The sequence below is a fragment of the Takifugu rubripes genome, chromosome 1 (genome assembly GCF_901000725.2).
Source record: "Takifugu rubripes chromosome 1, fTakRub1.2, whole genome shotgun sequence".
Taxonomy (NCBI): Eukaryota; Metazoa; Chordata; class Actinopteri; order Tetraodontiformes; family Tetraodontidae; genus Takifugu; species Takifugu rubripes.
Genome location: NC_042285.1, coordinates 28923814 through 28941860, shown reverse-complemented (window position 1 = coordinate 28941860; position 18047 = coordinate 28923814). Strand labels below are relative to the sequence as shown.

Genomic DNA, 18047 nt, shown 5'->3' with positions numbered 1-18047 from the left:
TGGGTGAGTGAGTGAGTGGGAGTGGGTGAGTGGGTGAGTGGGTGAGTGGGTGAATGGGTGAGTGGTGAGTGAGTGAGTGGGGAGTGGGTGAGTGAGTGAGTGAGTGGGTGAGTGGGTGAATGGGTGAGTGGGTGAGTGAGTGAGTGGGTGAGTGAGTGTGGGTGAGTGGTGAGTGAGTGAGTGGGGGAGTGAGTGAGTGGGGAGTGGGTGAGTGAGTGAATGGTGAGTGGGTGAGTGGGTGAGTGGGTGAGTGGGTGGTGAGTGAGTGAGTGAGTGAGTGAGTGGGTGGGTGGGTGGGTGGGTGAGTGAGTGAGTGAGTGAGTGAGTGGGTGGGTGGGTGAGTGGTGGGTGAGTGGGTGAGTGGGTGGGTGAGTGAGTGAGTGAGTGAGTGAGTGGGTGGGTGGGTGGGTGAGTGAGTGAGTGAGTGAGTGGGTGGGTGGGGTGAGTGGTGGGTGAGTGAGAGGGTGAGTGGGTGGGTGAGTGAGTGAGTGAGTGGTGGGTGAGTGAGAGGGTGAGTGGGTGGGTGGGTGAGTGAGTGGGTGGGTGAGTGGTGGGTGAGTGAGAGGGTGAGTGGGTGGGTGGGTGAGTGAGTGGGTGGGTGAGTGGTGGGTGAGTGAGAGGGTGAGTGGGTGGGTGAGGGAGTGAGTAAATGAATGAATGAATGAATGAATGAATGAATGAATGAATGTCCCACTTTGCTCTCTTTCCCTGCAGGATTTGCTAAGCTACAAAGCAAAGACGTGCTCCCGGTGGTGGGGGTCAGTTTGGTGCCCCCCCTTCTCGTTGCTGTTGCTGCCACAGTTGCCTTCTACATCTACCGCACACGTCACCTGGACAAACCAGATTCACCTGCACGGCCTGACTGGACTCCTAAACAGACCACAGATCTGTATCTGGCCTCTGACCTTCCCTGTGGGGGTCTGTCTGGAGGAGAGGGGGGGTGTGCAGGAAGCCTGACAGGTGGTGTTGACAGGGAAGCTTCCCAAGCCAAGAACTCTCATAGTGATGTCATCAACAACATGACCGATTGTCCCGGTCAGGGGAAGGAGTTGCTGCCCATCAAGTTGGAGGTCCTAGTGGGTAAAGGGCGCTTTGCAGAGGTGTGGTCCGGACGCCTCCTGCGGGGGGGGAAGGGAGGGAGTAACTCGCATGAGACGGTGGCGGTGAAGGTGTTCCCGGCCGTTGAGTACGCGTCCTGGAGGAACGAGTGCTCCATCTTCTCCGACCCAAACATGGCGCATGACAACATTGTCCGTTTCCATGCAGCCGAGGATCGAGGGCCGCCTGGCCACGCCCTCACACAGCACTGGCTGATCCTGGCCTATCACAGCCTTGGGAATCTGCAGGACTTCCTCACAGCCAACATTTTAGGCTGGGAGGAGCTTGTTGCCATGGCAGGAAGCATCGCAAAGGGTTTGGCTCATCTCCATAGTGACACAACGCAGGAGGGCCTGCCAAAGGTCAGTAATGTAAAGAGAGACGTTATCAACCTGCATTTGTCTCCTGGGAAGCGTCACACTGAAGGAATATTATGGAATATATCCAGTACGTCACTTTGGTACCATCTTAGGTTTGGGACAGCACTATAAAGACTCTGCGGCGTCTCGGGTTAGGGACGAGCAGGTGTAACTCCAGCAGGAGAGCATGTTGAAGCTGTAGATGTTTGGTGTTCCTGACAGCAGAGCCCTCCTGAAGGGACGCCTTCCTCACTCGTGCTCTCTCACCTGCTGGTTGCCGTAGGTGCCAGTTGCCCACCGGGACCTGAAGAGCAGCAACATTGTGATGAAGAGCAGGACGGAGTGCGCCCTCTGTGACTTTGGTCTGGCGCTGCGGTTGGACGTGTCCCTCACCGTGGACGACTATGCAAACAGCGGACAGGTGAGTGCAGGCGCCAGCCTACATGGGGCCTTTAGTGCCAGTGTTCCAGACCACCTGCAGAGTTCTGCTGGGGAGGATGGGGTTAAAAACAGAACTAGAACCCACGAACAGCACCCACAGAGACACGCTTCCATCACATCACCCGACATTGGTGTTCTTCTGATTGATACCTCTATCACCTCATCCAGGTGGGAACTGCTCGCTACATGGCTCCTGAGGTGCTGGAGTCCAGGGTGAACCTGGAAGACCTGGAAGCCTTCAAGCAGATGGATGTTTACTCCATGGCTCTGGTGTTATGGGAGATGGCATCACGTTGCCAAGCCACCGGAGGTGAGACCTGGGGGGGTCAATGGGGGACAGGGTAGTTACGTAGAATTCAAATTCAAAACATTTGAAAGGGTTCCTGGGATGGTGACCTGGTGAACGGTGCCGAGGTGCCCTTGAGCAACGTACCAGACCCACAATGGCTCACATAGGGTCCTGCGATGAGCTGGCCACTCATCCAGGGGTGGACCTGCCTTCACCCATATGCAGCTGGAATAGGATCCAGCACCGTCCCTACGACCCTGAAAGGGATGAAGCTGTCAGGAAATAGGAGCAGAGGGTTCCATCTCTGATCTGTCTAACCAGACGTGGGGATGTCCTTTCCTTCTCCACAGAGGTGAAGAGCTACGAGCCGGCCTTTGGTTCCCAGGTGTGTGAGCAGCCCTGTGTGGACAGTATGAGGGACCTGGTGCTGCGGGACCGTGGACGACCAGACATCCCTGCGCTGTGGAGCCAACACAAGGTCAGGTCCTGAACATCACCGCAGGCAGGACTCATGTGGAGAGTCTGACCTCTACGTTCCTGCAGGGGCTGAGCATCTTCTGCTCCACCATCATCGAGTGCTGGGATCACGATCCAGAGGCCCGGCTGACAGCTCACTGTGTGGTGGAACGTTTCAAAGCCCTGCAGAACGAGGAAGAGGAGCTGAGACACCACGGTGATGCTCACCGAGAAAAGGACCTTGAGACACCAGAGAAGGACCAGATGACCACCTCGTCCTCGGAGGCTCTTCAGGCTCAGACGGAGGTATCCCATGATGCACTGGGCTTCTGTAGTGTCAGTTGGGCCACTTGTCCCACCGTCTGATGAGTTTGCATTTCCTGTTTGAATGTTGTTGATTCTGAGCAGCTCTGTGGGCGTCTTTGGTCTTGAACCCGTTGAACTCCTGCTGGCGGAGGCTGACTAGTCGGAGCTGGTCTCCACTAAGTCAGGATGATCTGAACATGAGTATTTTCATATCTCCTCACACACGAGATGATCCTGATTGTTGTGTCCCAGATACAAAACAACCAAAACCAGCACAGAAACTGGTCCAAACCTTTTATACCAGCCATCTTCATTGTGGCTCTATGTGTGTCAGTATGTGTAAAAAATGTATTTTAGTAAAATATTGAATATCACATCTTTTCTAAAATGTGTGTTTTGTGTGTGAGGTGGTTGTTGAGGTGGTTGATGAGGGTTGACCCCATGGGTGCGTTAGCTCTTCATGTCTGCTGGTGCAACTGTGGGGTTCCCACCACACGTCTAGGGTAGATGGGCAGAGGCCACCTCAGGGAGCAGCAGATCCCGTCAGAGATAAAGATCAAAGCTGGACAAGAGGAAACTGAAGGACAATGACCGAAAAAGAAGAAAAGGACTTTTCTGACTTCACAGGGTCGTCGTTCTAAAATACCCGAACTAAATAAATGAATAAAGCAGCAACACACTCACTCCTGAAGAAAAGGTCCAACATGCACTTGATCTTGGTGACATCAGGACTCAGTCTGCACACTACAGCGCCACACTGAGGCAGCCTCTTGGACACTTTGTCCTCTTTTTTTCCTGGACATGTAAATTGCCTCTTGGCTTCACCACAAAGCAAATTTTTTGGGTTGTTTTTTATTGTCCCCTGCCCCATAAATAAACTAGTTGATAGGAAATGTTTCATTAAAACGATTAAAAACTATTAAAAACACCGTCAGTCTCATTGTATACGTGGAAGACTGTCTCGCCGAGGCAGTAGAGCGGACGCTGGTTCGACACGGCAGGATTCCTTATGAAGATAAAAGCATTTGAGGAGACGGCTCCATGACAGATGTTCCACTGCAGCTCGCCAGCCCTTTTCTTCATGGGCGGCTTATACAGCAAGCTCCAGCACGGACTACCAGCTGGTCAGTGACCTCCTGCTCAGAACCTTCACACAGTTCTTCTATATTGTTTTCCTGTCTACTGTGTGCAGGCTATGTCTTTGGGTCCATGATTAGAGGCCCACCCAGACCCCTAAACTGGGGATGTTGAACTCGGAGCAGACCACTACGATCTGGTTCAGTTCCTCGGCTGTAGTCCATGAAGAGGCTCCTCTCCCTCCCACGGAGCCCTTTCCTCCAGAGCTGGTCCATACAAGTTAGCCAGTATTGCATCCACCAGGTTGTTGAGGAAAAGAGCTCGACCTCTCCAGGGTCCAGCGTCGAGTGACTCCTCTTGATTTCCAGACGATCTTTGTACATTCCTCTGGAGTGCGAATGCTTATGTGTGGCTCATCTGTCAGACACAGACGATCTTCGGGGCGTGCGGTGACGTACCTGTTACACCGGGGTACCTTTCACCACCTCTTTTTGTTTTTTATTACTCTTATTAATTAAAACGTTATTCTGGATCATACAGACATTTTATTCAAACTGCAAGCGATGAATAGCACGCACATCGAGGGGACCGGGCCCAGGGATGTTGAGCGTCGGGCTGCCGAGCTCCACTGCTCCGAGGATGGAGTCCAGGCTGAGCGATGATGGCAGGTCCACCGCGTCCTGGTTCCTCGGCCCTGCTCTCGTCTTCTCCGTCCTGGCCGTGACCGTGAGCTGCCACGGGGCGTGCAAACACCGAGTCCCGTCTCCCAGTGAGGTAAGCCTGGGTGCTGTTGGCTGGACTGTGATCGGATTGCGGATCAGAGCTAGCAGGCTAGCTGCGCCGGCTAGTTCGCGCATCTTTTTACTGGAATAATGTGACAACCACTTAGTTCGCTCAAAGTTAAAGTGTTGCTGGATTCTCATAGTTACCGAGCAGAATCACGCTTATCGTCAACATAATATCACAGCAGGTTTCCATTAATCTCCGTTAGCTCAGTCGCGGCTAACGCTAGCTGTGACGTCACGAGCCTGCAACCTTCTGCTGTTTAGCGTCTTTGAATCGTTTTTAAGCAGAAATGCTAAATATATTTAACGAACTTCGCCTAGTTTTTAGTGATTTCATCTTAGCCTAGTTTCCCTGGCAACAGGCTGTACTAACACTTCCGGGAGCTAACTTTCATAATAAAAGCGTTTATTGTTGCTGTTTGAGCAGATAAAGACCCAGTGGAAACATTTTAGGATTTTTACTTTCATAGAATTAAGATTATCTTTTCACAATTGTCTGTGCTTTTCTCAAAAAGTGATCTGTTATTTTTATTAGTTTTCCCTCCAGAATTTCTGCTCACTTTACTTATTTTGTGTCTTTTTTTGTCTAAATATTTTTTTCCTGTTGCCATGCCGACCATCTTAACTCTGATTAGGAGTCATCTGTCTGTGTTTTAGGTTGTCCATCACGTGTATTTGAAGCCTGAACGTTTAACCAAGAGAAGTTTCTCCAACAATCTTCAACTGAAGATAAAGATAATCTACGATTACAGCATTGATCGGTCAGTAAAGGCTTAATCTGAGACCACTTTCCTCATTAGTCCTGATTAAGAGTGAAGTTCTGGGGGGTCATGATGGTGTCACCTGAAGGTTGTTGAAGATGACTTTCTGCTTACCTGCAGACTTCCTGCAGACCAGAGGAGGCTGGTGAAGGTGAGAACATCTGTTCTGCTAAAGCTTTCCTCATCTACACATCAAGGGAAATGTTGGGAAACGTGTGTGTGTGTGTGTGTGTGTGTGTGTGTGTGTGTGTGTGTGTGTGTGTGTGTGTGTGTGTTCATTCATTCCCAGGATAAGTTGTTTCCTCAGGCCATCGATTACCTGCAGCGGGCCTTCAGTGTTCGACACAGAGCTGGACCTGTGCGGCTCAGCAGGTACCCCACCTGTCCTGGTGTGAAGTTCTGCTCGGGCCCACACAGAAATGCTAACCTGAAAAATGATCTCTGACTCAGACAATGTGCAACCAACCAGTACCTGAGGAAGAGAGGTGACCCCCATCGCTACTGCCAGGACGCCTGCACGGCCGTGACCCGATGTGGTCCCGTCGTTGTCCCACAGCACCACCTCCAGGTCTGGAAATGCTAATGATCATAGCAAAGCTGTTGCTGAAGCATGCTAGCTGTGTACTGTATGTTAGCAACGATAGCCTCCTGAACCGTGTGTGTCTTTTCTCTCCAGCAATGCAAAGTTTGCAGTGAATCGGGGAAGTCTTGTGGGCCCCGTCGGCCCCCCCGATGGTCCGGGGGTGGAGGGGCGCTGACTTTGTGCTTTTATGTGAGCGGCCTCACCACCGAGCGCTGTGGGCAGGAGAATATCGTGCCTACGCCGCTTACTCTGCCAGCTTGGAGGCGGAGCTGGACAGGTGGGCGGAGCAAACGTGGTCATCAGCGTTGGTGTATAGCCAGTGTGACGCTCTTCTCCAGCAGCAGGGTTGGGTCAGGGTTGGGTTAGGGTCAGGGTTAGGGTTAGAGTTAGGTTAGGGTTAGGTCAGGGTTAGGGTCAGGGTTAGGGTTAGAGTTAGAGTTAGGGTCAGGGTTGGGGTTAGGGTTAGGTCAGGGTTAGGGTTGGGTTAGGGTTAGAGTTAGGGTGAGGTCAGGGTTAGGGTTAGGTTAGGGTTAGGGTTAGGGTTAGGGGTTGGGTTAGGGTTAGGGGTTGGGTCAGGGTTAGGGTTAGAGTTAGAGTTAGGTTAGGGTTAGGGTTAGGGTTGGATTAGGGTTAGGTTAGGGTTGGGGGTTAGGTTAGGGTTAGAGTTAGGGTTAGAGTTAGGGTGAGGTCAGGGTTAGGGTTAGGTTAGGGTTAGGTCACGGTTAGGTTAGGTTAGGGTTAGGTCAGGGTTAGAGTTAGGTTAGAGTTAGGGTGAGGTCAGGGTTAGGGTTAGGTTAGGGTTAGAGTTAGGGTTAGGTCAGGGTTAGGTTAGGGTTAGGTCAGGGTTAGGTCAGGGTTAGGTCAGGGTTAGGTTAGGTTAGGTTAGGGTTAGGTCAGGGTTAGGTCAGGGTTAGGTCAGGGTTAGGTTAGGGTTAGGTCAGGGTTAGGTCAGGGTTAGGTCAGGGTTAGGTTAGGGTTAGGTCAGGGTTAGGTCAGGGTTAGGTTAGGTTAGGTTAGGGTTAGGTCAGGGTTAGGTTAGGGTTAGGTCAGGGTTAGGTCAGGGTTAGGTCAGGGTTAGGTCAGGGTTAGAGTTAGGGTTAGGTTAGGGTTAGGTCAGGGTTAGGTCAGGGTTAGGTTAGGGTTAGGTTAGGGTCAGGGTTAGGTTAGGGTTAGGTTAGGTTAGGGTTAGGTCAGGGTTAGGTTAGGTCAGGGTTAGGTCAGGGTTAGAGTTAGGGTTAGGTTAGGGTTAGCAGATGAGGAGATGTTTTAGATGAACTTCTAGCTTCTAGAAGAAACATCAGTTCTCAGAGTATGAACGTGTGTGTGTGTGTGTGTGTGTGTGTGTGTGTGTGTGTGTGTGTGTGTGCGTGCGTGCGTGCGTGCGTGCGTGCGTGCGTGCGCGTGCGTGCGCGTGCTCCTCAGGCCTATAGCGGGCTATGCTAACCTGTGTCCAGCGATGATCTCCTCTCAGCCTCAGGAGTTTGAAGGGATGCTCTCCACAGTCAAACATGAGATCATCCACGCTCTGGTCAGAACCCGCCAGTCTTTCAGCATCCTCAGGATGCAGCAACGGTCCAGATGTGCAGGTCCAGATGTGCAGGTCCAACCCTGCCGTTTCTGCTGTGTCCACAGGGCTTCTCAGCAGGCCTGTTCGCCTTCTATCACGACGATGAGGGAAAACCTCTGACTCCTCGCTTCGCCAGTGGGCTGCCAGCTTTTAATGACACGTGAGAGTCAGAACCAGCACCAGGACTGGACTTTTCTGTGGATTGTTGGTTATTGTGTGTGTGTCTGTGTGTGTGTCTGTGTCAGTCTCGGTTTGTACCAGTGGAGTGAAGCGGTCATCAAGAGGGTCAGCAGACTGTGGGACGTCAGAGGTGGACAGATGGTCCGACATCATGTCCATGTCCTTGTCACCCCTCGTGTTGTGGTAACACACACGCACACACACACACACACGCACACACTCAGACACGTGGAGCTGATCTGGACCAGACACCAACGGTCCCACATCAATACTGGTCGACACATGTGACCTGATCTTGTTTCACACGTTCACATTCATTCATTCATCTTATTTCTGATCAGTATATTTTGCTCCTTTTTTCTTCCAGGAGGAGGCCAGAAGGCACTTTAACTGCCCCATCCTGGAGGGGATGGAGCTGGAGAACCAGGGTGGGACGGGGACGGAGCTCAACCACTGGGAGAAGAGGCTGCTGGAGGTGAGGTCCCTGGTCGGCTGCTGCCACCTCCTCACCCTCCTCCTCCTCCTCCTCCTCCTCCTCCTCCTCCTCACGAGCTGTTCCTCTCACAGAACGAGGCCATGACGGGCTCCCACACGCAGAACCGGGTCTTTTCCCGCCTCACGCTGGCCATCATGGAGGACAGCGGCTGGTACCGTGCCAACTACAGCCTGGCCCAAAGGCTGGACTGGGGCCGCCGCCTCGGCTGCGACTTTGTCATGAAGAGCTGCAAGTTCTGGATGGACCAGCAGCGCCAGAGGTCACAGCCCCCCCCACCTGTTGATGTGCAGTGTGTCCGGTCATGTGACCGTGCAGCGTGTCCGGTCATGTGACCGTGCAGCGTGTCTTCATGTGACCGTGCAGCGTGTCTGGTCATGTGACCGTGCAGCGTGTCTGGTCATGTGACCGTGCAGCGTGTCTGGTCATGTGACCGTGCAGCGTGTCTGGTCATGTGACCGTGCAGCGTGTCTTCATGTGACCGTGCAGCGTGTCCGGTCATGTGACCGTGCAGCGTGTCTTCATGTGACCGTGCAGCGTGTCTGGTCACGCGACCGTGACCGTGCAGCGTGTCTGGTCATGTGACCGTGCAGCGTGTCTTCATGTGACCGTGCAGCGTGTCTGGTCACGCGACCGTGACCGTGCAGCGTGTCCGGTCATGTGACCGTGCAGCGTGTCCGGTCATGTGACCGTGCAGCGTGTCTTCATGTGACCGTGCAGCGTGTCTGGTCACGTGACCGTGCAGCGTGTCCGGTCACGTGACCGTGTGTGTGGTTCCAGGCGGCGTGCCGTGGCTCCCTACTGCGACACCGTGCGCGCCTCGCCGCTGCAGCTCACCTGCCGACACGACCAGCTGGCCGTCGCCGTCTGTAACCTGCAGAAGTTTCCTGAGCAGCTGCCGCCACAGTTCCAGGTACAGAACCAGCATGGTTCCTGTGATGAGCACGTTTCCTCTGAGGTGATCCCTCTGCTCTCTGCTCATGTGTGTGTGTGCGTGCACGTGCGCAGTACTTTGATAGAATCCCAGATGTGGCCGACAGCCAGCTGCCGTTCTTTGGTGGAGCGGTGGAGATTGCAGATTTCTGCCCGTTCAGCCAGGAGTTCAGCTGGCACCTGAGCGGAGAGTTCCAGAGGAGCTCCTTCTGCAGGCTGCCGGAGAACCAACCAGGTGAGGATCAGCCCACCAATCGGAGGCCTGCGTGGCTTTTCTGCCCGGAATAGTGATGCACCGTGCGTGTGCGTGTGCGTGCTCAGACCAGTGGAGGAACTACGGTGCAGAGCAGTACGGGCCGGACTCGGTGTGTTTGTACCAGAGGTCGGCGTTCGTCATGGAGCAGTGCACCAGGAAGATGACGTATCCTGACTGGGGGTCTGGTTGCTACAAGGTCCTGCTAATGCTAACAGTTAGCATCCGCGCCCCTCCCTCCACACTTACCCAGAGCCTTTTCTGCAGGTGTCATGTTCGGGTCAGGGCCTGGTGGTGTTTGTTCAGGACCGCTCCTTCCTCTGCGTGCACGAGGGTCAGCCGCTGAGCGTCAGCGTGCGCGTCCACGATTGGGTGTACAACGGCGTCTTGCTCTGTCCTGCCTGCCATGATTTCTGTGATGGCTGCCCCCTCCCCCACCAGCTTCCACCCATTAATGCGTCCAGGAGGAACCCCATTGGTCAGTGTTGGCCCACTTCTGAGTCTCTGTCGCATGTGAGCCGGCACCGCTGATGAAACTCTGTGTTGCAGATCCATGTTCCGGTTCTCCGGCACCTGTGCTCAGCCTGCTCCCCCTGCTGGCTGCCCTGCTGCTCTGCAGCTGCTGCTGATCTGCTGTCCTGGTCCTGCTCCTGCTCCAGCTCCTGGTCCTGCTGCAGCTCCTGGTCCTGCTCCAGCTCCTGGTCCTGCTGCAGCTCCAGCTCCTGGTCCTGGTCCAGGTCCAGCTCCGGTCACAAACGAGTCTGCTGGTGTTTTACCAAGAGCACGACCCGCGACAGGAAGTGGACTGGCAGCGTTCCTGTGGCTTCTCTAACTCTGACGTTCTCTTTAAATCTGTGCTGTAGATGTTTAGACCCTGTGAGCAGCTTTTATTCTGGCGAGATGAACGTGTGCTTTTATTCTGAAACTCTGGGGCTGAGAGAGTACCCGTGGCTCCTGTTCCACCCCCGACAGTCACGTGACCACCAGATTTGTTGATTGATCTGTGAATTCTCTGATATGAACTCGTCAGCTTTGTCTTTTACTGTGAAGGTCGTTGGCGCTCTGCTTCCTGTCGGCGCTGCCAGGCGTCACATGACCAGCAAAAGCAAATGTTATGACGGATCCTTTGATCCTGCTGCTGTACGTTCAAACATGGAAAAAGACGCAACGCCAAAAGAGCAACTTTTAAATTATAGATTTTTTGAACCAATCTGATTGATTTCCTCTTTCACGTCCTCTGAAGTTCTTCTGGCGTGTCGGCAGATTCCGCACAAACGCAGCGGCCGTTTTTCCCACAGCTGCTGCTGCGCCTGAAGTGCTCGTGAACAGCTGCTGACGGCGCCCTCCGCTGGGCTGGAACCACAACAGCAGCAAACATGAGTTCACGTCTCACCTTCGTGTAAAGCCAGTTAAAGCTGGTTTCCACCTGCGGATCACTGGAGTCCAAACCTCTGTCACGGGGTTCCGTCTCGGATCCACAGGAAGCCCAGCTGGGTGCCAAACCTGGGTCCGTCTCTGACGTGGGAGAAGAAGTCTGTGTGACAGGAAGTGCAGGGGGTGACGCAGGGGCGGTCCGTCACCAGGTCATCGTGGATGTGTCCCGGCAGGACGCCGCCTCGCTCCAGCAGCACTCTGCAGGGGGGACGTGGGCGGGTCAGTGGGCGGGTCAGTGGGCGTGACATCACATCAACGCTACTGACGCTGGTGCTGCGTCTGCACCCTACTGTGTTGCACCTGTTGGCAAGCCGAATGTTGACGTGCGGTCTCGGGGACTCTGGATCGGGGACACAGTCTGGATGAATGCGACTGAAGTCCAGGACCTGGTCCCGGTCCAGCTTGAAACAACACACCCCAACCGAAGGTCCCACCACCACCAGGATGTTGTCAACGTGGCAACCAAACTTTGTGACCATGGTCGTTACGGTTGCCATGGCAACGCCCAGCAGGGTGCCTTTCCAGCCTGAGGAAGAGTTGTTGAAAATCACCAAACCCGTGTGGAGGTTTTCTACCATCACTTTTCAGAAGCGTGTGAGGCACCTGCGTGAGCGACTGCGATGACCTTTGACCTGGGGTCAACAAACAGGATGGGCATGCAGTCTGCTCCCGGGGCAGCAAGAACCACCCCGGTCCGATCCGTCACCATGGCATCATACCTGTCCGGCTCCACTGTTCCCAGAGCCCAAACATCACGACCGTGGTTCACCTGTGGGGAACCTGAAGCTCAGTTTATCAGGAGGCAGGAAACGTCCTGGCCTGGCGAGGACGTCCAACCACCTGCTGAGAGGACTGACCTTGACCAAGCGCAGCGGTCGAGGATGGAAGCCGGCGTGGAGGGCCAGGCGCCGCTGGTTCTCCTGCACCACGGAGACCGGGTCCCGCCGCTTCCCGCTGCTGAACAGGTTCAGGGCGGAGAGCGTGGGGATGGAGGACACGCCCCCTGCACGGGTACTGAAGCCATGGCCGAAGGAGTCTGCAGCACAGACACCAAGCGTCAGGTCCCCGGGCCCCTTCACCTGGTGTGTGTGCGTGTGTGTGCTGCAGGTGTGTGTGTATGTGTGTGTGTGTGTGCTGCAGGTGTGTGTGTATGTGTGTGTGTTGGTGCTGCAGATGTGTGTGTGTGTGTGTGTGTGTTGGTGCTGCAGGTGCAGATGTGTGTGTGTGTGTTGGTGCTACAGATGTGTGTGTGTGTGTGTGTGTTGGTGCTACAGATGTGTGTGTGTGTGTGTGTGTTGGTGCTGCAGGTGCAGATGTGTGTGTGTGTTGGTGCTACAGGTGCAGATGTGTGTGTGTGTGTGTGTGTTGGTGCTGCAGGTGCAGATGTTGTGTGTGTGTGTTGGTGCTGCAGGTGCAGATGTGTGTGTGTTGGTGCTACAGATGTGTGTGTGTGTGTGTTGGTGCTACAGATGTGTGTGTGTGTGTTGGTGCTACAGATGTGTGTGTGTGTGTGTTGGTGCTGCAGGTGCAGATGTGTGTGTGTTGGTGCTACAGATGTGTGTGTGTGTGTGTGTTGGTGTGCTACAGATGTGTGTGTGTGTGTTGGTGCTACAGGTGCAGATGTTGTGTGTGTGTGTTGGTGCTGCAGGTGCAGATGTGTGTGTGTGTGTTGGTGCTACAGATGTGTGTGTGTTGGTGCTACAGATGTGTGTGTGTGTGTTGGTGCTACAGATGTGTGTGTGTGTTGGTGCTACAGATGTTGTGTGACCAAGGTCCAGATGGCGCTGCTCACCTGGGATCATTGTGGACTGGAGCACTCTGATGTTCCCTTTCATGGCAGGAAGTCTCTGCAGGAAGGCGGACACTTCCGCTGCCTGTTCATCGTCACCAGGTGAGTCCGTGTGGGCGGAGCCTCCACAGGAGGGACAGCGGAGCCCCACCTCGGACCTCACCTGGTACTCAAAGCTGTACACGTCCGTGAATAACTGTTTCTGATAGGCCAACAGCACCGGTTTGCCGCGTGCGGTCGTCAGGACCCGGACCGAACAAAGGTCCAAGTCGTCCAGAAACTGTTTGAACCGGTACAAACACTCCACGGTGGAGCCGTGGTCCAGGATGTGCGCGCGGCCTTCCAGGAAGCCGTACGAGTCGCGTGAACGTTTCCCGCACAGGAAGAACACGCGTGCGCTCGCAGCGAGGTCCTCCAGCTGGCACGCGCCGGCGCACGTCAGGCTGCAGGCGTGAGCCAGATCCACCAGCACGGCGTCGGGCATGGCCGCCGCACGAGACGCTTCCTGCTGGGGCCTCTCACGCGCACAGCTTTTATCCAGAGTACGGCACTTCCTCAATCTTTGCTCCGCCCACCCCAGAAATCCCCGGGAACCTTTGCTGCCGCGGCTGCATATCATTAAAAAGTTTAGTCAGTTAAAAACACCGATGAAAAACTGCTGTCACATTTTAGGGGCATTTAATCCCAAAATAACCCGCGTTTAACACTTTTTATCCCGGTGAAATTACGCGGTTCTGGGTTTTGTTGCATTTTTCTTGTTTTCTTTAACACTTGCTGTCCACTGGCTCACCAGCAGGGGGCGCCTAAGAGTTCGACCGTGAAGAAGACTTTAAGATGAATGTCACTTCCTCAAGATAAAGAATAAATACATGGTGGAGTCCACCACCCTCTGTCAGCATCTTCATCGTTGTCTTCTTCATCTGCTTGCTCCTCCATTTCTCTTCAGGATCATCGGACATGAAACGAGCAGAAACTCAAACTTGTGACGGAGGAAACCACCGAAGGATGAGGTGAACGCAGGTGTGACACAAGCAGACGGTGGTGGCTGGAGACGTGAAGCAGCTTCTAGATGAAATATTAGCTACCTTTATCAGTCCAACGCAGCGTTTTGCCTGCACATTAATCACTCTGTAGGTGGCGCTGTTTCTTTATAAAACTTTAACTTCAGCTCCACTAAACTGAAAATATTTCTTTGTTGTATCTTTGATGTTATATCCTCCAGAACAGAGTGTTTGCTGTGGATATTAAGGTACCAAAAGCTTGAGCAGCCTCTGGTGGAAGGCGTGTTACTACTGTTACTATGTTCATGCAGGATGACCTCTGACCCCTGAGCATGGTGGCTCTGTCCCTCTCCTCCTTTCCAACCCGTCCTCGGTCCTAACAGACGCTGTGTAAATAAAGGTAACTTGTCGTCATGCTAGCGTGGTTCTTCAGTGCAGATGTAATAGGTTTCATCCAGGGACACTTTTATTATCTTAGTGACACTAAAACTTAAATTACTTTAGAATTCTGTTGAAATTTTTGACACGTTCAGTATTAATGAAATATTTCTTCAAATGTTTCTAAAAGCTCTCAAGCCTTCGCGATAAGAGACGCATCCTCATAAGCTATCAATCATTAGCAGGTTAACTTCCTGCCGCTGACACACACGCGCTTCTCGTGCACGGCGCGCTCTCGGTCACGCGCCTCCGGAGGCGGAGGCGGCAGCAAAGCCCCGGGAGGAGGCGCACCGAGGACCGACTCCAGCCGCATCCCTTCATCCGGCAGCTCTCCCGCCCGGTAAGGACTCCTCTGCGGGATGTGGTGAGCTTTTCCCGGCTTGTTTGTGTGCTGTTGCCCGGTGGTCGCTTCACCGCTGCGGCTCCGCTTCAGCCGTCACGGCGCAGCTCTGACGGGCTGGAATCTGCCGGTTTTCACGGATCCGGAGTGCGTTGCTTTGACTATTAACACGCGCGCACGCACACACACGCACGCACACGCTGGTGCGTGAAACACAAAGATATTCAGCCTCGTTCAACAGTTTAACGCGTAAAAGTGCGCCGCGATTCACGGTTTCAAAGGGAAAAGGCGCAAAGTGAGAAAAGTGTGACACACCTGCTTCGATGGGAACGGAACCCTCACCTGAGGGGCCGCGCGTGCACCCGCGTGTGTGCGTCGTGTGGAGGATGACGATGATGATGGCCGTGGTGGTTCGGTGGAGCAGAATACGTCTTATAAACGAGCAGCTGAGTCAGATTCGGTCCACCTGATCGGGCAGTTCGGTTCGGGCCAAACTGACCGCGTCATCACATCCGAGTCAGTTCGACCCATTTTATGAGGTTCGGTTCACAGCTGAACGTGGTAAATTCGAGGTTTCGTTACTGTCATCCGCGCGCGTGTGCGTGCGTGCGTGTGTGTGTGTGTGTGTGTTTGTTAACATTATCGCTCATGTTTCACGCTCACATCAGGAGTCATCGAGAGTTCTGCTGGGTTCTGGTTCTGGTGACCCATCTGCTGATGCGTCTGTGTTTCCTGGCCACATATGGACGCGTCCATAGAACCAAACAGGTTGTGTTGGACAGGACAAGAAGGATGGAGACAGCTGGTCCTCCATTCATGTCTGAATGTTCTTCTGACTGTGTTAGGACGGGACACTGGTCCACCTGTGTGGCGGTGTTGCTCAGGTGGACGGGACACTGGTCCACCTGTCCGGCGGTGGTTGCTCAGGGTGGACGGGAACACTGTGTCCACCTGTGTGGCAGGTGTTGCTCAGGTGGACGGGATACTGGTCCACCTGTCCGGCGGTGTTGCTCAGGTGGACGGGAACAACTGGTCCACCTGTGTGGCGGCGTTGCTCAGGTGGGACGGGAACACTGGTCCACCCTGTGTGGTGGTAGTTGCTCAGTGTGACGGACACTGGTCCAACCTGTGTGGGCGGTTGTTCTCAGGTGGACGGGACACTGGTCCACTTGTCCGGCGTGTTGTCCAGCGGTGTTGCTCAGGTGGACGGGACACTGGTCCACCTGTGTGGTGGTGTTGCTCAGGTGGACGGGACACTGGTCCACCTGTGTGGCGGCGTTGCTCAGGTGGACGGGACACTGGTCCACCTGTGTGGCGGTGTTGCTCAGGTGGACGGGACACTGGTCCACCTGTCCAGCGGTGTTGCTCAGGTGGACGGGACACTGGTCCACCTGTGTGGCGGCGTTGCTCAGGTGGACGGGACACTGGTCCACCTGTGTGGTGGTGTTGCTCAGGTGGACGGGACACTGGTCCACCTGTGTGGCGGTGTTGCTCAGGTGGACGGGACACTGGTCCACTTGTCCGGCGGTGTTGCTCAGGTGGACGGGACACTGGTCCACTTGTCCAGCGGTGTTGCTCAGGTGGACGGGACACTGGTCCACCTGTGTGGTGGTGTTGCTCAGGTGGACGGGACACTGGTCCACCTGTGCGGCAGCTTTATTGTGAGGGATTGAGGGTCTGTGTGGGCCGGGTCATTAGGGAGAACACAGCTGAGGAGCACAGCTCCTCCTCCTTGGCTCCTCCTCCTTGGCTCTGATGGGATCATCCCTCCTGGACCAGCTCACCATTGTTGGTGCCAGCTCACCATTGTTGTCTGACCCACGTTGCTGCTGCTGTCGCCGGGGACGACCGTCACTAATTGTTGTGACATTTGCAGATACAGAGGAGCCACAAAACACACTTTGATCAGGGGAGTCGCCTGAGTGGGGACCTGAACCAGCAGAGACGGAGGACAGGCGCCTCCCCCCTCCCCCCCCTCTCCCATCCCTCCCCCCTCTCTCCCATCCCTCCCCCACTCTCTCCCCCTCTCTCTCTCCCTCTCTCCCCCTCTCCTCCCTCTCTCGCCTCTAACTCCCCCACCCCCTCTCTCAACCTCCCCCCCTCCCCCCCTCCTCCTCTCTCCCATCCCTCCCCCCTCTCTCTCATCCCTCCCCCACTCTCTCCCATCCCTCTCCCCCTCTCTCCCCCTCTCTCCCCTCTCTCTCCTCTAACTCCCCCACCCCTCTCTCAACCTCCCCCCCTCTCTCCCCCTCCCCCTTTCTCCCATCCCTCCCCCACTCTCTCCCATCCCTCCCCCTCTCTCCCCTCCCTCCCCTCTCTCTCCCCTCCCTCCCCCTCTCCCCCTCTCTCCCATCCCTCCCCCTCTCTCCCCTCTCTCCTCTCTCTCCTCTAACTCCACCCCCCCTCTCTCAACCTCTCTCCCCCTCCCCCTTTCTCCATCCCTCCCCCACTCTCCCATCCCTCCCCCTCTCTCCCCTCCCTCCCCCTCTCCCCCTCTCTCCCATCCCTCCCCCTCTCTCCCCCTCTCTCCTCTCTCTCCTCTAACTCCACCCACCCCTCTCTCAACCTCTCTCCCCCTCCCCCTTTCTCCCATCCCTCCCCCACTCTCCCATCCCTCCCCCTCTCTCCCCCTCCCTCCCCCCTCTCCCCCTCTCCCTCTCCCATCCCTCCCCCTCTCTCCCCCTCTCTCCTCTCTCTCCTCTAACTCCACCCACCCCTCTCTCAACCTCTCTCCCCCTCCCCCTTTCTCCCATCCCTCCCCCACTCTCCCATCCCTCCCCCTCTCTCCCTCCCCTCCCCCTCTCTCCCATCCCTCCCCCACTCTCTCCCATCCCTCCCCCTCTCCCCCTCTCTCCCATCCCTCCCCCTCTCCCCCTCTCTCCCATCCCTCCCCTCTCTCCTCTAACCCCCCCCCCCCCCATCCGTCTCCCCCCGTCTCCTTGATTGACCACTGTGTATTTGTGGTTTTGTGTATTTGGCTGTTGGTGATAGCCCCTCCCCCCAGACCCCCCCCCCCCCCCGAGCCCCTCCCCCACCCCGTAGCGGCAGCAGTAACGTTGGCGGACGGTGAGCGATGAACTTTATTGAAGAGCAGACACCAAGAGGGATTATTTACAGCAGAGGAACAATGGAAGGAACAAGCTGACGTTCTGTCTCTGCCTAATCTCCACCGCTGTGTCTCCATCCACAAATGTGTTCATCCACAAGAGCGCTGATACCTAAAGAAAATAGTCCCTCCATGAAATGCAGCTCTGTGTGTTCAGTCAGTAACGAGGTCACGATTTCTGCAGAGACGTTGATGTTAAGTTTTTCAGATGTTGCGTGTGTGTTGGTGTGTGTGTGTCTGTGTGTTTGTGTGTGTGCGTGTGTGTGTTGGTGTGTGTGTGTCTGTGCGCACGTGTGTGTGCGTGTGTCTGTGCGTGTGTGTGTGTGTGTGTGTGTTTGTGTGTGTGCGTGTGTGTGTT

At 55.0% G+C, this 18047-nt stretch overlaps 4 protein-coding genes and 1 long non-coding RNA gene across 8 annotated transcripts in view; 3 read left to right on the top strand and 2 right to left on the bottom strand.

Annotated features, from left to right (window-relative positions):
* The window catches only part of tgfbr2l (transforming growth factor beta receptor-like), a 14351-nt gene extending 10295 nt beyond the window's left edge, over window positions 1-4056 (top strand). The window contains exons 4-9 of one of the 3 annotated variants that reach the window (XM_029850986.1): window positions 715-1460; window positions 1741-1878; window positions 2067-2208; window positions 2538-2665; window positions 2731-2949; window positions 3052-4054. In XM_029850986.1, coding sequence (XP_029706846.1) covers window positions 715-1460; window positions 1741-1878; window positions 2067-2208; window positions 2538-2665; window positions 2731-2949; window positions 3052-3075 — 1397 coding nt within the window. In that variant the 3' untranslated portion in view covers window positions 3076-4054. Of the gene's footprint in view, window positions 1-714; window positions 1461-1740; window positions 1879-2066; window positions 2209-2537; window positions 2666-2730 lie in introns of all 3 variants that reach the window. The other 2 variants (XM_029851022.1, XM_029850945.1) reach the window with 2 other exon arrangements.
* Window positions 4057-4427: 371 nt separating this feature from the next.
* Window positions 4428-10791, top strand: lmln (leishmanolysin-like (metallopeptidase M8 family)). The gene is given in 17 exon segments (XM_029851263.1): window positions 4428-4800; window positions 5469-5572; window positions 5693-5723; window positions 5862-5944; window positions 6023-6140; window positions 6249-6273; window positions 6276-6432; window positions 7578-7683; window positions 7788-7882; window positions 7968-8085; window positions 8270-8377; window positions 8470-8657; window positions 9176-9308; window positions 9404-9563; window positions 9650-9780; window positions 9849-10059; window positions 10131-10791. Coding segments are annotated over 17 exon segments (1983 nt in total). The 5' UTR covers window positions 4428-4665; the 3' UTR covers window positions 10211-10791.
* lacc1 (laccase (multicopper oxidoreductase) domain containing 1) lies at window positions 10763-13699 on the bottom strand. 2 transcript variants are annotated; one of them, XM_011620878.2, is made up of 6 exons: window positions 12808-13699; window positions 11873-12051; window positions 11619-11784; window positions 11316-11541; window positions 11008-11213; window positions 10763-10934 (listed from the first exon to the last, which is right to left on the bottom strand). In XM_011620878.2, the coding sequence occupies exons 1-5, from the start codon at window positions 13421-13423 to the stop codon at window positions 11036-11038; spliced, it is 1365 nt and encodes a 454-aa protein (XP_011619180.2). In that variant the 5' UTR covers window positions 13424-13699; the 3' UTR covers window positions 10763-10934; window positions 11008-11035. The 2 variants fall into 2 exon arrangements, with proteins under 2 accessions (XP_011619180.2, XP_003979434.2); XM_003979385.3 differs by having other exon boundaries at window positions 11031-11213.
* Window positions 13214-14392, top strand: LOC115253347 (uncharacterized). Its single transcript, XR_003891675.1, has 3 exons — window positions 13214-13346; window positions 13751-13934; window positions 14027-14392. It is a non-coding gene; the product is annotated as an uncharacterized lncRNA (long non-coding RNA).
* A 743-nt stretch (window positions 14393-15135) lies between these two features.
* LOC115252904 (uncharacterized) lies at window positions 15136-16370 on the bottom strand. Its single transcript, XM_029849178.1, has 3 exons — window positions 16321-16370; window positions 15807-16260; window positions 15136-15446 (listed from the first exon to the last, which is right to left on the bottom strand). The coding sequence occupies exons 1-3, from the start codon at window positions 16368-16370 to the stop codon at window positions 15255-15257; spliced, it is 696 nt and encodes a 231-aa protein (XP_029705038.1). The 3' UTR covers window positions 15136-15254.
* Between the last annotated feature and the right edge of the window lie 1677 nt (window positions 16371-18047).

What these genes read in the sequence shown, in the direction of transcription:
- lacc1 (XM_011620878.2), bottom strand. Translation starts at nt 13,423, where the DNA reads ATGATATGCAGCCGCGGCAGCAAAGGTTCCCGGGGATTTCTGGGGTGG. An exon ending in CCAGTCCACAATGATCCCAG is followed by an intron (nt 12,052 to 12,807) that starts GTGAGCAGCGCC and finishes TCTGTGCTGCAG; the next exon opens with ACTCCTTCGGCCATGGCTTC. An exon ending in GACCGCTGCGCTTGGTCAAG is followed by an intron (nt 11,785 to 11,872) that starts GTCAGTCCTCTC and finishes GGTTCCCCACAG; the next exon opens with GTGAACCACGGTCGTGATGT.
- LOC115252904 (XM_029849178.1), bottom strand. Translation starts at nt 16,370, where the DNA reads ATGGTGAGCTGGTCCAGGAGGGATGATCCCATCAGAGCCAAGGAGGAG. An exon ending in ATCAGAGCCAAGGAGGAGGA is followed by an intron (nt 16,261 to 16,320) that starts GCCAAGGAGGAG and finishes CGGCCCACACAG; the next exon opens with ACCCTCAATCCCTCACAATA. An exon ending in TGAGCAACACCACCACACAG is followed by an intron (nt 15,447 to 15,806) that starts GTGGACCAGTGT and finishes ACCGCCACACAG; the next exon opens with GTGGACCAGTGTCCCGTCCT.